The following is a 16348-nucleotide window of genomic DNA, read 5'->3' on the forward strand; positions in this document are numbered from 1 at the left end:
TTCCCAAAGCAATTGCTAAACCCCTGTCTAACATTTGCAACTGCTCCTTGGAACAAGGCTTGGTCCCCAATATACTCAAACAAGCAGTGGTTAAACCTATCCTCAAAAAACCTAATCTTGATCCCTCCACCCTTTCCAATTTCAGACCTGTTTCCAACCTCCCCCCTTAGCTAAAATCCTAGAAAAACTAGTCAACTCTCGCCTTTCTCACTACCTCGAACACAACATTCTTCCCTCAACGCAATATGGTTTCGGGAAGCATCTTAGTACTGAAACCTTACTACTATCACTAACTGACACCCTAATCAAAGGAATTGATACTGGTTATTCATATCTTATTGCCATGTTGGACATCTCTGCGGCGTTCGACACTGTCAACCACACTATCCTTAACATCCTCAGCAGTATTGGCATCTCTGGAACCGCACTCTCCTGGTTTGAATCTTACCTACAAAATCGTTATTTCACAGTCCTTACAGATAACAATGAATCTGAACCTATTAAGTCTTGACCAGGGCGTCCCCCAGGGCTCCTCACTCTCCTCTACTCTCCAACATTTACATGCTTCCCCTCACCACGCTCCTCACCAACCTTGGTATCAAACACTTCATCTACGCAGATGATGTGCAAATTCTCTTCCCCTTTTCTGACTCCCTCCAAACCGCTCTCCAAAACTGGGAATCCTGCCTTACTGCCATCAACCAACTCCTCATAGAAATGCACCTTGCCCTCAATCCTCAAAAAACTGAACTCATTATTTCAACCAAACGTCCATCACCCCCTATCCCCCTCTCTCACTCTCCCACTACCTTCCCCTCGCACACCCGTAACCTGGGTGTTCTTATTGACAACCAACTCACCTTCAAACCCTTTATTAAATCTATCCTAAGTGACTGCTATTTCAAGCTACAAACAGTTAAAAAAAACTCAGACCCTTACATTTCTCAGATTTTCACACAGTACTTCAGTCTATTATTTTCTCTAAAATCAACTACTGTAACGCTCTCCTCCTTGGCCTCCCCTCCACATACACTAAACCATTACAACTCTTACAAAACGCCGCAGCATGTATTCTCTCAAACTCCAAAAAAAAAAAAAGAGACCACATTACACCAACTCTTATCGAACTGCATTGGCTACCAATACAATCACAAATCCTTTTCAAAGCATTTTCCCTCATCCACAAAAGCATTATAAATGAAAACCTCTACTGGATCAACCCTCCTCTCCTTCCTCGCACCTCCACAAGACCCACTCGTCCTGCCCTCCAAGGAACACTCCGTACTCCCTCAATCAAATCCACCAAACTTATCTCCACAATGAACAGAGCTTTTTCCTTAGCTGGCCCTACCCTTTGGAACTCTCTCCCTCCAGATTTACGCACAAAGACATCCACATCTAAATTTAAAAAAAAACCTAAAAACATGGCTGTTCCTTCAGGCCTACCCTTCAAACTCTTCCCACACTATGAAGAATACTTAAAATTTGTGTAATCGAATCAATGAATACTTTTAATAGTCTCTGTCTCTCCACCCCTGATCTGTCACTCTTCAAATCATGTACCATCCCTGATTAACTTTGTATTATTGACCACTACATTTTTACCATATAACTCCTCCCACCCTTTGATGAACCCCTGATACTCGTGCAACTTATTCACAGAATGTTTGTATTATTTTCTGTTAGTTCCCACTGGATCCATTCCCTCCTGAACTTTATGTAAGCAATATGTTATCGCAGATCTTAATCTTTTTATCACTTTGCCAATGATCCTGTAACTTTGCTTTGTCTTACCAAGAGTCTCTGTACTTTATATCATATAGTTCCTTGTTTTTTAGCATGATACTCTGTATCATATAGTTCCTTGTATTTAGCATATAGTTATATTTACCGTTCCTCGTCTCATATAGTTATTGTTACTGTTCCATGTAAAGGCTATGCCTAAAAGTTCCAAATTATATGTAAACCGATACGATGTGCAAACGGATATCGGTATATAAAAAAATTCTAAAATAAATAAATAATAAATAAATGAACTTTGTTTCATATAGAACAAGTGCATTGCCTCCAAGAAAGCAACATGACTTACCTCCAACAGACATTTTACATCCCAGGCATCCTTGCTTGCATCAGGTCGACTCTTTGCCATATTATAATGTATGTCGTCAGGGGTTTCTAAAACCTGTGGCTCTTTGTGGACAATAATCTACATAAGAAAATAATGAACAAAATCAAAATAAAAACCTTTCTGGTCTCTGAAATACCGTATTTTTCGCTCCATAAGACGCACCTAGGATTCAGAGGGGGAAAATTAAAAAAAAAAAAAAATTGTGCTAAACCGGCTCTGCGTCTGGGCGTCTTATGGAGCAAATTAGGGGAGTGCATAGCTTTTTTTTTTCTCCCCATTTTGTTTTCGGGTCTGGGGAGGGCCATTTCGGTCCACTCCCCAGATCAGAAAACTTTTCTTTCTCTGGGAACCCCCCAAACTCCCCCCCCCATCCCAACCCTTTAAATTAACAACCTCCACCCCCCTGACCCCCCAAGACCTGCCGAATTAATTTCCTGCAACCCCCCACCCTCCTGACCCCCCCAAGACCTGCCAAACGTCCCTGGTGGTCCAGCGGGGGTCCAGGAGCGGTCCGGGAACGATCTCCTGGGCGTGAGCCGTCGGCTGCCAGTAAACAAAATGGCGCCGACGGCCCTATGCCCTCACTATGTCACTGAGACCGACCAATAGCAGCGGTCGGTCTCAGTGACATAGTGAGGGCATAGGGCCGTCGGCGCCATTTTGTTTACTGGCAGCCGACGGCCCTATGCCCTCACTATGTCACTGAGACCGACCAATAGCAGCGGTCGGTCTCAGTGACATAGTGAGGGCATAGGGCCGTCGGCGCCATTTTGTTTACTGGCAGCCGACGGCCCTATGCCCACACTATGTCACTGAGACCGACCGCTGCTATTGGTCGGTCTCAGTGACATAGTGAGGGCATAGGGCCGTCGGCGCCATTTTGTTTACTGGCAGCCGACGGCCCAAACCCAGGAGATCATTCCCGGACCCCCGCTGGACCACCAGGGACGTTTGGCAGGTCTTGGGGGGGTCAGGAGGGTGGGGGGTTGCAGGAAATTAATTTGTCAGGTCTTGGGGGGGGGGGGGGTCAGGAGGGTGGGGGGTTGTAGGAAATTAAGTCTGCAGGTCTTGGGGGAGTCGGGGGGGGGGGGGGGGGGTTGTTAGATTTTTGTTTGGTTTTTTTTTTATATTCGCTCCATAAGGCGCACATACATTTTCCCCCCACCTTTGGGGGAAAAAAAGTGCGTCTTATGGAGCGAAAAATACGGTACATCACAACACATACTCTAATTATATAGCTTAGAACAAAAAAACTTCAGGTATTAAGCATTGTGCGCTACCATGTGGAAGGTGCCTGGTTTAAATCCCTGGTCAGGTCTTCTGCTTCCGTTTTTATTAAAAAAATTTTTGAATAAAACAGCAATTTTCATTATTTTTCAATAAAAGTTTATTAGTTGGAAGGTTGTTGGTCGGTTAATGATTAGAAAAATAAGGTAATGGAATATTACTAACTGATGAATATATGGAATATGAAACCACAACCCTTTCCATAAAAAAAAAAAAAGGTTTCTCATCAACAATTTTTTAAACAATTTTTTCAAATAAAATACATTTTTCAAAAGTATTGTTGAATATTTATTTATTTAAAGCTTTTTATATACCGATGTTCATGTACTAGTACATATCACGTCGGTTTACATGGAACCAAAGTAGGAAATTACATCAAACAAGAGGGTACAAATAACAAGGTTAACTTCGTACAAATAGTAGATAACAGGCAGAGAACAGGCTTCAAAACTGTTTGAATTACAAATAAACTTCGGTAAACTTAATTAACATCATACTTAATAGGGCTGAGAATAGCAAACGTACATCTAGTGGAGAAATCATAAGTTATATAATGCGATTAAATGGTTGCGGTATCAGACATCTAGCATATAGGAGCATGACGTGTGAAATTGGCTCTGATACAAGGCTCGGGGATGGACATCTACGTGAAGGCTTTTGTGAAGAGCCAGGTTTTGAGCTTCTTTTTGAATGTTCGACTACAAGTTTCTAGACGGAGGTCTGTGGGGAGGGCATTCCAGTGAAAGAGGCTTGCCGTCAACAATGCACGTTTCTTGAGCGATGTCTTGGCTGGAGGTGCATATAGGGTACCTACGTAGCTGGTTCTGATTGGTCTGGAAGAAACATGAAGACGAAGTGGGCAGCTCAGCTCTAGTGAAGTTTGAGAGTGGATGGTTTATGAGTTATGGTTAGAACTTTGAATATGATTCTGGATTTGATAGGGAGCCAGTGTAGGTTCTTTAGTATAGGTGTGATGTGTTCTCCTCTACTGGAATTTGTTAGAATCCTGGCGGCCGAGTTCTGCAACATTTGTAGTGGTTTAGTGGTGATGGCAGGAAGGCCAATTAGCAGCGAATTGCAGTAATCAATTTTAGAAAAAAGAATTGTTTGGAGGACTGTTCTAAAATCCTGATAATGGAGAAGAGGTTTCAGCTTTTTCAGTATGTGTAGCTTGTGAAAGCATTCTTTTGTTGTGTTCTTGACAAATTTTTTTAGATTCAGCTTATCGTCGATAGTAACGCCAAGGTCTCTTACGTGTGAGGGGGATATCAATGGGAGTGTGATTAGGTTGATGGCGGCTTGAGAGTTGTCATCCAGAGAGATCAACATCAGTTCTGTTTTTGACGTATTGACTACTAGGTTAAGGCTTGTGAGGAGAGAGTTTATGGATTGTAAACACTTGTTCCAGAAGTTTATGGTGTTGGAGATAGATTCTGTAATTGGCAGCAAGATCTGGACATCAACTGCGTAAATGAAGTGTGTAACCTTTAGACTAGAGAGCAGATGACATAGGGGGAGAAGATAGATGTTAAATAGGGTTGGGGAGAGAGAAGATCCTTGGGGGACTCCGAGAGTGGATTTGACCGGGTGAGAGTCCTCATTATTTATTCTGACATTGTATGTCCTGTTGTTAAGGAATGATCTGAACCATTCAAGAGCTGATCCTGAGATTCCTATGTCTGAGAGCCGGTTGATGAGTATAGAGTGCTTTACGGTGTCAAATGCTGCAGATATATTGAGAAGAGCCAGGAGGTAGGGGGTCTTTTTCTCAAGACCAGTGAGGATGCTATCTGTCAGTGAGATTAGGAGGGATTCCGTGCTGAGGGTTTTGCGGAATCCGAATTGGGCTGTTGTAAGAATCTTGTGGTCTTCTAGGTATTCTGACAGCTGTTTGTTAACTATTCTCTCCATAAGTTTGGCAACAAATGGTAGGTTGGCGATGGGGCGAAAATTCGCCGGGTCGGCAGGGTTCAGCTTTGGTTTCTTGAGGAGAGGTTTGAGGGTTGCTAGTTTCAACGTGTCTGGAAGTGATTGGCATATGTTATTTTTGGGAATGTGTAAGAGTAGCACTCTCTCTATGCCGATCTTGCGATGTACGTGATCAGCATGGAGGAACTGGAAGCCCCACAAATTTTTAATACCGCAGGGCCTGCATAGAGGAGGCAGCAGAACGGTCTTCATTACGAATAGCAGCGATTGGCGCCTCTCCAATAGCCACTCGGCAGCAGTGACAGCGGCAGCAGAGGAACTAGAGAGGCTCCATGGTTGCTGGCAAAAGAAAGAGAGGGGGGTCTGCATATGCATATGAATGGGAATCTGCCTGGGGTCTGTCTGCGTGTGTGTGAATGAATGGGTGCCTTCCTGGAGTCTGTTTGTGTGTGTGTGAGAATGACTGGGAGCTTGCCTGGGTAGGTGTGAGAGTATGTGAGGGAGCCAGTGAGAGTGAGAGCGTGTGTCTGTATGAGAGAATCCAGGGGAGTGAGAGCTTGTGTGTGGGGAGTGAGGGGGGGGGGGGTCTTAGAGCCCGAGAGTGTATCAATGACTGTGAGAAAGAGAGGTTGTGGGTGTGTATAAGAGCATGTATGTATGTGTGTGTATGTGACAGTGTATAAGTGATAGAGAATGGCCATGCGAGTGGTGTGTAAGAGAAACAGGATAAAGTTTGTGTGCCCCCCTCAACAATATCAAGATTACCCAGATATGGACAGAAGGGGTTTTTTTATCCTTCTATTATTGGGTGTTATTTAATATATGTGCTGTTTTGAAATATTTTATTGGTGCTTGGGAAATTTAAAAAAAAAGTGTACATGATTTTAATTAATAGAAATTATACTATTTGCCAGTAATTTTAAAATATTCTTTTATTCTTTTTGCTATTAGAATTGATGCTTTATGTTTCTTGATTTTGTTTGTTTTATGAGAAATGGTGGTTCTGTTTTTCCATTGTTACACACAGAGTCTGGTTTCTTGGGGTTTCCTTTTCAATTTTTGTCTAATTTGTGATCCTCTATTCTGTATTTGGTGAGGGTCTGTCTCTGCTCTGTGTGTGTGACCAGGATGAGAGATTCTGCTAGTGTGCAGTGTCTGTGAAGGGAACCTCTAGCAATCGGGTTTGTTTTGTTTCCCCAGTAGGTGGTGTATTGGTATTCTAGGACAGAGTGTAATATTTACTGTGCTTTTTCACAAGTAGGGTACTTGTTGTTTGAGTCCTTGGTGTTACCACTTATGTTACAATAGGTTTGCTGTATACATTTTTAGTATCTTTTTTGTGGGGTTTTGTGTAGTTCATTATGTGTCTGGCAGTGGAAGGTGTTTGTGCTGCTATTACTGTGAGGGGACACCAGAATATGAAAATATTTTTTTGTATGATGAGCTGTAAGGGAAACATCCAAGCTCCATTGTTGGGGAATTTCCATGGATGTGCAGTGTGTTACAGAACTGGAAGTGCAGGATTTATAGTGACATTCTGACCCTTCCCGTACACATTCCAGATTTCACTCTCATAGCCATTTGGAATTAGTTGAATGAAGCTATCAAATAATGTTGTTAGTAGCTTTACTAGAAGTGTGAAACTAGCCAGCTTTTTAAAATTATGCAGAAGACCCTTTGGACTTTCTTACGGAGACTTTTTTAATAGCCAATTTTAAAGCATGGGGCCATGCTAGGGAGGGGGGTGTGACATGAGGAAATGTCATTTTGGCTCCCCCCCCCTGAAATTCTTCGGTCGAGAGCAGGGGTAGGGAACCTTTTTGGCTGAGAGAGCCATGAACACCACATATTTTAAAATGTAATTCCGTGAGAGCCATACTAACTACAACCCCCCACCCTCCTGAACCCCCCAAGACCTACCAAATTAATTTACTACAACCCCCTACTCTCCTGACACCCCCCAAGACCTGCCAAATTAATTTACTACAACCCCCCACCCTCCTGACCCCCCCAAGACCTGCCAAAAGTCCCTGGTGGTCCAGCGGGGGTCCAGGAGCGATCTCCTGGACTTAGGCTGTCGGCTGCCAGTAGTCAAAATGGCGCCGACGGCCCTTTGCCCTCACTATGTCACTGGGGTCGACCAATGGCGGCGGTAGCCCCTGTGACATAGTAAGGGCAAAGGGCTGTCGGCTGCCAGTAATCAAAATGGCGTCGACGGCCCTTTGCCCTTACTATGTTACAGGGGCTACCGCCCCCATTGGTCGACCCCAGTGACATAGTGAGGGCAAAGGGCAGCCGGCGCCATTTTGACTACTGGCAGCCGACAGCCCAAGTCCAGGAGATTGCTCCCGGACCGTTCCTGGACCCCCGCTGGACCACCAGGGACTTTTGGCAGGTCTTGGGGGGTCAGGAGGGTGGGGGGTTGTAGTAAATTAATTTTGGAGGTCTTGGGGGGCGTCAGGAGGGTGGGGGGTTTTATTAGATTTTTACTTTTTTATTAAAGATTTGTCTGCGAGCCAGATGCAGCCATCAAAAGAGCCACATCTGGCTCGTGAGCCATAGGTTCCTGACCCCTGGTCTAGAGACTCCACTGATTTTCTGTGACCTTAAGCATTAGTACAAGGAGGATGGGGGGATGGGTGCTGGAGAGGCCACACAAATGCATTGACTTCCGGGTACCCGAGATCCTCGGTACACCACTGCTGAACGTAAGATTTCCTTGTGTTCTTTTCAATCAATCTGATTATCTACTTTTTAGTATTCTTTACAACTTTTTAGTTACTTGAACCCGTGGTTCCCAAACTGATAAGGGGTTGAGAGGGGGGATACAGGATGGACCACTGCAGGGGTACAAAATGTTAGGATTGATGCAACTTTAATTGCAGCGTTTAAAACTCATTTCACCTTTTTTGGGAATTGCCTTCCCTCCAGTTAGAATTTGTTTAACTTAACTTTTAAAATTTGTTAGAATTTGTTTAACCTATTTTCTCTCTAACAGCCTAGTTCTACATTCCCTGTTATAATGTAACTTTTGTTGTTGTTTGCTCTGTTAACTGGTTACCCCTTGTTTACTGTAAACCGGTACGATAAGACCTGGTCTTGAGCATCGGTATATTAAAAGAATTTAAATAAATAAATAAATAAATAAATAAACAAAAGTATTACAGAGAAGGAAGGCAGGCAGGCATGATCTTAAAAAAAAAAAAAAAGTGAGAAATGCAAACTACTAACAGACTTGAAATTACAATACAGAAAAAAAAAAGATAACGTAGTAGGGACTGGGTAAGTGGACGACCATGCTCTTAGGAATACTGAATGCACAGCGGGGTGAAGCAAGAATGCAGAAAACGGAAGCTGAAGTGCTTACAAATGGGATAGTCAAAAAATAAAAATGCTTTTTAAACTACATGAATGTTTGAGATGCCTGTCGCTGGTGTGCAGCATTAACTATAAGCACAACCCCATATCTCCTGTGACAAGCTCAATGGCAGATTCTGTGGCAAGAGATAAAAAATGTTATCTTTTATCTTAGATATATTAGCGGGTTACACTGTCTGCTGGAGCCTCGTGATCTGAACTACATGCATTATAACATCCAGAATCGATTACTGTAACTCCTTGTTGTTAGCTTTACCCAACTATTAAACAAAAGGATTACAATTACCTTCAGACTACATCAGCTAGACTGATTTTTGATCTCAAGAAATATGATCACATATCTCTAATTTAATACAATTACACCGGCTTCCGATTAATTATTGTATTCATTTTAAAGTTCTGTCTTACTTTTCAAGCTTTATATACAGGTTTTCCGTTACATCTGGCTAAACTTATCTCCTTATACCATTCTTCTCAGATGGGTCTACTTTCTTTACCTTCGCCTTCTGTGATTTGTTTAGAGTTTACTAGAGATTCTTCTTTCAGTTATCAAGCTCCTCTGCTTTGGAATGCATTGCCACTGGAAATTCATGCTGAGGCTAACTTTATTAAGTTCAGGAAGGCAGTTAAAGCTTTAAACAGGCATTAAATACCTGTTTACAGGGAGATATTAAACCTCTCCCTGCAAATAATTTAGGTGTAAACAGGTAACCATCTTCCTGTAAATGATTTTTGTTTTTTTTAATCATCAATGTGCATATTATTTTTGTTTTGTTTTATTTTAGGTAATTGTATTAACATCTGTTTTTTGATTGATTGTGATTTTAATTTAATTTTATTATATTCCCCTTGTCTGTTTTATCTTAATTTTATCCTCTTTTGTTTTTAATGTATCTCCGCTTGGTTAACATGCTTTACAAGTGGTATATGAAATTTTAATTAATAAATACAATTGTGCTATTCTGCAGCCTGTATATGTGTATTAAATAATGCAAATTATTTTAATTTACAAAATTAAGTCATTTTCTTATCTTTTCTGTATCAGGGCAATTTATTTTTGATTTTTTTTGTTTGTTTTGGTGGGGAAAACGTGAGTTTACTTGTAGGAAAATTGGTTCTTACCTGCTAATTTTCGTTCCTGTAGTACCACGGATCAGTCCAGACTCCTGGGTTTTGCCTCCCCACCAGGAGATGGAGACAGATGTTTTGACGGACTCTGCCCTATACCCTAAGGTGCCACCCACAGTCTGTCAGTGTTTCAATGTATCAAAGCAGAACTCTTAAATAGTAGAAGAAATCACCTACACACCCTCCCCAACCAGGGGAAGAGAAACCTTGCCACAAACTATCCTGCTCACAAACCTCAAAAGGAACAGAACAGGCGAAAACTGTGGAACAAGTAAGAAAATACTCTGCAGGGCCAACTAATATACACTAGAATGAGCGGACTCTCAAGCAGGGTGGGACTCCGGACTGATCCGTGGTACTACAGGAACAAAAATTAGCAGGTAAGAACCAATTTTCCTTTCCCTGTACATACCCAGATCAGTCCAGACTCCTGGGATGTACACCAGAGCTCTTCTAACATGGGTGGGACCCTGAGAGGGCCGCTCGAATCACACCAGTGCCGAATCCCCCAGAGTCTGGGGGTTTTGGCACTGCACACCTTGCACACCTTTGCTAGACAATAATGTCTAGCAAAGGTGTGCAAGGACTTCTAAGTGGCCGCCCTACAGATCTCCTGCGGCGACACCAGCTGACATTCCGCCCACGCTGCCGCTTGCGAATGGGTAGAAAGTGCTCGTAAACCAACTGGACTCGGGTGACCTTGTAATAAGTACACTGAACTAATAGCCTCTTTCAACCAGCGAGCGATCGTCTCTCTTGATGCTTTATGTCCCTTCTTAGGACCACTCTAGAGGACGAACAGATGGTCTGACTCTTGAAAGGAATTAGTGGTTTCCAAATAGCTTAACAGAATCCAACGGACATCCAGCTTCTTCAAGTCCAGGGACTTAGGTTCGGAACGATCGAAACCTGGAAAAGAAGGGAGCTCCACCGATTAAGGTGAAACGACGAGGCAACTTTAGGGAGGAAGGAGGGGACCGTCCACAACGAAACTTCTGGATCAGTAATTCTCAAAAAGGGCTCCCTGCAAGATAATGCCTGAAGCTCCGACACCTGGCGAGCCAATGAAATAGCCACGAGGAAAACAGTCTTTAGAGTAAAGTCCTTCAACGTCGCCCTCTTCAGGGGCTCAATGGCTCTACACATAATGCTCTGAGAACAAGGTTAAGGCTCCAAGAAGGACATGGTTCCGTACCGGCGGGCGCAAATGTTTCACCCCTTGGAGAAAACGTGCCACGTTCGGATGGGCCGCTAATGGTAGTCCCTGAACTTTACCCCGAAAGCAACCTAGGGCTGACTGCAGGATTTTGCACTTCCACCATCTGCTGGAGACAGAGAAATACTGACAGACTGTGGGTGGCACCATAGGGTATAGGGCAGAGTCCGTCAAAACTTCTCTATCTCCATCTGCTGGTGGGGAGGCAAAACCCAGGAGTCTGGACTGATCCAGGTACGTACAGGGAACTTTGCAGGGAAGGGAGGAAGAGAGATCAGCATGGGCAGAAGAATGTATTGGAGGTGGCAGGAAGAGAGTAAAAAGACTAGAGATGGGTTCTGGGCAAGGGTACACTTGTAGGGAAAGGGAAGGGGGATTGGGGATAGAAAGAATAAAGGATTCAAGACTGGAGAGGGAGAGATTCCTTCTCATTACCCTCTCTCACCTGCTGCCAATCCCTTCTCATACTTGACACTAATCACCACCTCATTCTCTCTCTCACATCCTCCCCTCTCAACTGCCTCACCCACTACCAATCTTCCCCCCTCCCAAACCCCTGCCCTCATCACCTTTGCCAATTCCCCCTTTCCCCACACAGATCAGCTGGCAGGAGGAAGAGGAGAGTGTTGGTGCCTCAAACCATATCCTCCTCCTGATAACCCAGGACCTGATTCAGGGTTCAAACTATGCAGGACATTATAGTGCCATATGGCTCAAACCCCTGAATGGCAAGAGAGGAGGATGTGGCCCTAGGCACTGCCATTTTCTTTCTCCTACTGCCAGCTGATCAACAAACACGAAACGGCAAAGTGCATAACTGCACACAACTGGATGGCTAAACCAGCTGCTTTCCCCCGGATTCCCTACTGGTCTGCTTCAATTCTGCTGGGGACCAAGCAATTCCAAAGCAAAGGCTGAATTTAACAACACTAGTCAGTCGTGGAATTATGGGAGACCAGGAGCTCTGCCTATAATGCTGCTCTAGAATTGCAATGCATAACGCTGATCTTAAAGCAACAGTACTGTCCCAACTTGCTCAAACTATTGTGCTTGTTTTTGTGTTTCCTTTCTTTTATTGTCATAAAATATTCCTTATGTGTTTACACCTTTTATTACATCTGCATTTCCTTTATAAAGATTTCTCTCCAATCCATGCATCACTGTCATGCTATTTGTGCCTTGCATGCGCTGGTTGTACTCAATTTTTCGTCACAAAAGACATCAATATAAAAATGTAGTACTCAAGAGACATCATCTCAATCATTCAAGTATGGAAAAAGATCACATTATGCAAAAAAGTCAAATATGAAAAAAACTTTCTAAACTATGTTATATAAAATCTATACTGAATCAAATTATTGAAATGTTTAACTTTTATTATCGGAACAGAATATAATGGCATATAATGACCATAAGGCACATCTAGTCTGCCAATATTCATTTCTGTTACAATACTGTAGACCAAGACTGATCTTTGGCTTTATCTTCACTTCTGTGCAACTATGTATGCTCTGTGCTTATCTCACACCTTCTTATTGAAAAAAATCAATAAATCACCTTCCCAACTCTACAAGATTGCCAAATGTAATTTATAGAACAAACATATGCAATAAAATCATGAATCAATCAACACACAAACAAAATCTGCATCAGCCTACCCAACCTCATATAACCCCAATACCTCAACCACCTGAAACCACCCACCTACCAACCTTATCAACACCACCATTTCCACTCTCATTGAAAAGCTAAAATTACAAGCATGTGCCTCTATGCCTAGCACAGCCCAAATCCCACACACCACAACTAATCATACCCTAACAATACAGATCTCAGCAGTTTCTAATAAATAGCTAAGTTTTTGCTTTCTTAGGGAAGGCTATATAGTATTTCTCCACTCTAAATTTCCAAAGGTAACAGAGTTCAAAGTGTGGAAGCCACAACAGAGAAAGCTCTCTCATATGTAACTGAACTTTACTCACTTCCTGAAATGATGGAACTACCAACAAATGACCTTGGCTAGATTTCAATTGCCATTCTGGCACATACCAACTCAACCTGTCCTTCAAATATCTGGGCCCCAATCCCCTCACCATATGAAAAGTTAATATCAATATCTTAAAATGAAATGTGTGACCTCATTGGTAATCTGTGCAATTTTTTAAATAATGGAGAAATAGAGGTTCTCCTTGAATACCCAGAAAACCACCCTAGTCCCCACATTCTGGACCACTTGTAGCCTATATGTGAGGCTCTCAGGAAGGCCCAAATAGAGACTACTGCAGTAGTCCAGATGGAACGTAATCATAGCATGGATATCAGTCATAAAATCTTGGTTCTTCAAATATGGAAGTAGCTTCTTTACTAGCTTCAATTTCCAGAATGCTGTATGAACAACCTGAGACACATGATGGTCTATACTAAAACAAGCATCTAAAAACCATCACTAAATCCCGCAGCGCCTCTACCACCGTTACAATTTCAGAACCCACCCTCAAAGATACAGGCAGGATCTTAGACATCGCTCCATCTACCATTATAGCTCTGTCTTTTTAGAATTCAAAATCAGTTTATTCTCCATAAACCAATCAGAAATCTTAACCCAAGGCTAAACTCAAACCCAACACAGCCTTCACCCTATTCCTCCCCATTGGTACCACAATTTGCATGTCATCTGCATATAAATATCTCCTCAGTCCCAATTCATTTAACAACTTCCCCAAAGGAAGTAAGAAAATATTAAATAATGAGGATAAAAGTGAACCCTGTGGTACCCCACAATCTAAATTAATAGCAGACAGTTCTCCATTGACAAAAACCTTAGCCAATCTGTTTTATAAAAATAATTGGATCCACTGTAAAGCCATCCCATCAATCCCTAACTCCGCACAATGTTGTAAAAATGTTTATGCTACGAAAGCAAAATTAAAATAGTCTCTGTACTGCAGCTGGACCAAAACCTTGACTAAAATGGATGCAGCTCCCCTGTCTCTTCTAAAATAAAGCAGTTGCTGCACATTCACTGCTTTTCCCAATAATTTAGCCATAAATGGAATATTTGCAACTGGCCTATAGCTAGCACAAACATCTAGAGAAGTTTTTTTCAAAATGGATTGATGATGACACTATCACCACAAAGAGACTAATATTTTTCAAGCAAAAACAAACTGTCCTCCCAACAAACCCTTCACCAGTTTGCTGGACAGATCTAAACCACAATTGTAGGCTTTACCATAGCCACAAGTTTTCTAATTTCTTGAATTCTGTTACTAATTTTGCTTCCACAGAGAGGCTGATCATACAGCCACCACCCTCTCAGTGAAGACACGTTTTGAAGGTTATTCCCGAGTCTATCCCCTTCTAAGCTTTATATCACTGCTTCTTGTTTTTGAACTTCATTTTCACTGGAAAAACCCTTGCTTCTTATGAATTTATACTAGGGATCACCAGACTTTTCATATGGGCCACACTGAACATTTAAAATCGTCACAAGGACTGGGGGGGGGGGGGGGGGGGGCAGGGACAAGGAGGGTGGGTTCCCCTTGGCGTTTCCTGAGCAGGGATGGGGGGAGGGGGCTCTTACCTCAGCCCCATTGTATTACCTTTAATATGCACTTGTCTCCTTCCTGCACCTCCAATGATGCAACCACCCTCCAAGGCATGGATGGCTCCACTAATGAGAATTAACTGTGCAAGAGCATCTCTCCCTGTCTCCTATCTCACTTGCTTCCAGCCTCAGCCTCTCTGCACCTCCTCTCACTGTCTCCCCTAAACCCCTCCAGCCTCTCTCTCTTACCCACACAACCTCCCTTTCTCATCCACACCTTCCCAGCCTGTTTCTTTCCTATGCACTTCCTTCTAGCCTCTCTCTCTCTCTGTCTCCCATAGCCACCTCCTTTCAGTCTCTCTCTTTTACCCCACGCCTCCTTACACACACACACACACACACACAATTTCCCTCCTTCCAGACGATCTTACTCTTTCCCTCTCCTCCTCCTCCACCATTGTTTCCTTCACAGCCAGCTTGGGCTCAGGATGCAGCCACTTCTTTCTGCCAGCGCTCACTGATGATGTAGCTGTTGCCACTTACACACCTGACGCATAATGCACCAGATGAAAATGTGTCTGTAGGATGGATGTGGCTGTAGGTTTTAAATTATTTTTTATTTATTTAGATTCTGCTGCTTTTCATGCTTTCAAAGCAGACGGCATTCTGGTACAGTAGGTATTTCCTTATCCTACAGAGGACTTACAATCTAACTGGGTCATTTATCATTTTGTGTTAGGGCCCTAATACACGCAACAAATAGCGCAATGTGCACGAGCATGCAAATATGACATTTGCTATGCAAGTCGGATGAGTTTGGGCAGGGTTATTGGTAATGAGCGGCTCCTAATGTCAAATGCGATCATCACAAATGCTAGTTTGGAGGGAGAGAGAGACACAGAGAGGGAGAGACTCTGTAGAGACCAATATGTAAGTTTAGTATTTACAGCACTGGAAGAGGGGGCACTTATAACTCAGGGTGAGGTTTGGGGGTGGGGTAGGTTTTAGGGGGCAGTTTTACAATCACAGTCGGAGGTATGAACAGCAAAGTGAAGATTTATATCATTTGGAGTGATAAAAGGTAAAAGAGGAGTTGATTTGTACAATGTACTCTCTATCTAGCTTGATGTACTCTACCTAGCTGCAATCATATTGGGTTTTTAGAAAATTTCTCCAGGGGTCATGAGCATAAAATTTCACGAGGAAGCGATTTCATGTGTACCTGAAAAAGGTGCTCCCAGGGATGGAGTTGGGGAAGTAAAGCCATTCACACCTGTTCCCAAGCAGGCATAAGTGTGTACACATTTGCCTTGCAGGGCTCTGTGTACACCTGCTAATTTTCAAAGCAGACTTACACATATAAATCCACTCTGAAAATTCAGGCTGAAATCTGCATGTACTTTCTACGTGCAGACTTCAGTCCTATGGAAGCTGTTATAAAATTACCCTCCCAAAGTATTTAGAATGTCCCCATCATACTCCTCCAACTCTCGCTTTTCATCTATGTTTAGCTACTTAAGTCTCATTTGCTAGGATTTTTGATACAGATTCCTCATCACTTTAGTAGCCCTTCTCTCTATCATTTTGGAGGATTGGACTCCAGAACCAGCCATAATACTCCAGATCAGCTCACATTAATGACTTGTATGGAGGCATTACCATTTTCGTTTGTTGACTGGTTATACCCGCACAGATCCAGATATCCTGTGGCGGTGCCTTGATAGATTCTGTGACC

The 16348-nt window shown here is 42.8% G+C and overlaps 1 protein-coding gene across 1 annotated transcript in view; it reads right to left on the reverse strand.

Annotated features, from left to right (window-relative positions):
• Positions 1 to 16348, reverse strand: part of ADAM17 (ADAM metallopeptidase domain 17) — a 204536-nt gene that overhangs the window by 84652 nt on the left and 103536 nt on the right. Inside the window, 1 exon segment of the mRNA XM_029595847.1 lies at positions 2090 to 2206. Within this exon segment, the coding sequence (XP_029451707.1) occupies positions 2090 to 2206 (117 nt within the window).

The sequence above is a fragment of the Rhinatrema bivittatum genome, chromosome 3, assembly GCF_901001135.1.
Source record: "Rhinatrema bivittatum chromosome 3, aRhiBiv1.1, whole genome shotgun sequence".
In the NCBI taxonomy this organism is placed as follows: Eukaryota; Metazoa; Chordata; class Amphibia; order Gymnophiona; family Rhinatrematidae; genus Rhinatrema; species Rhinatrema bivittatum.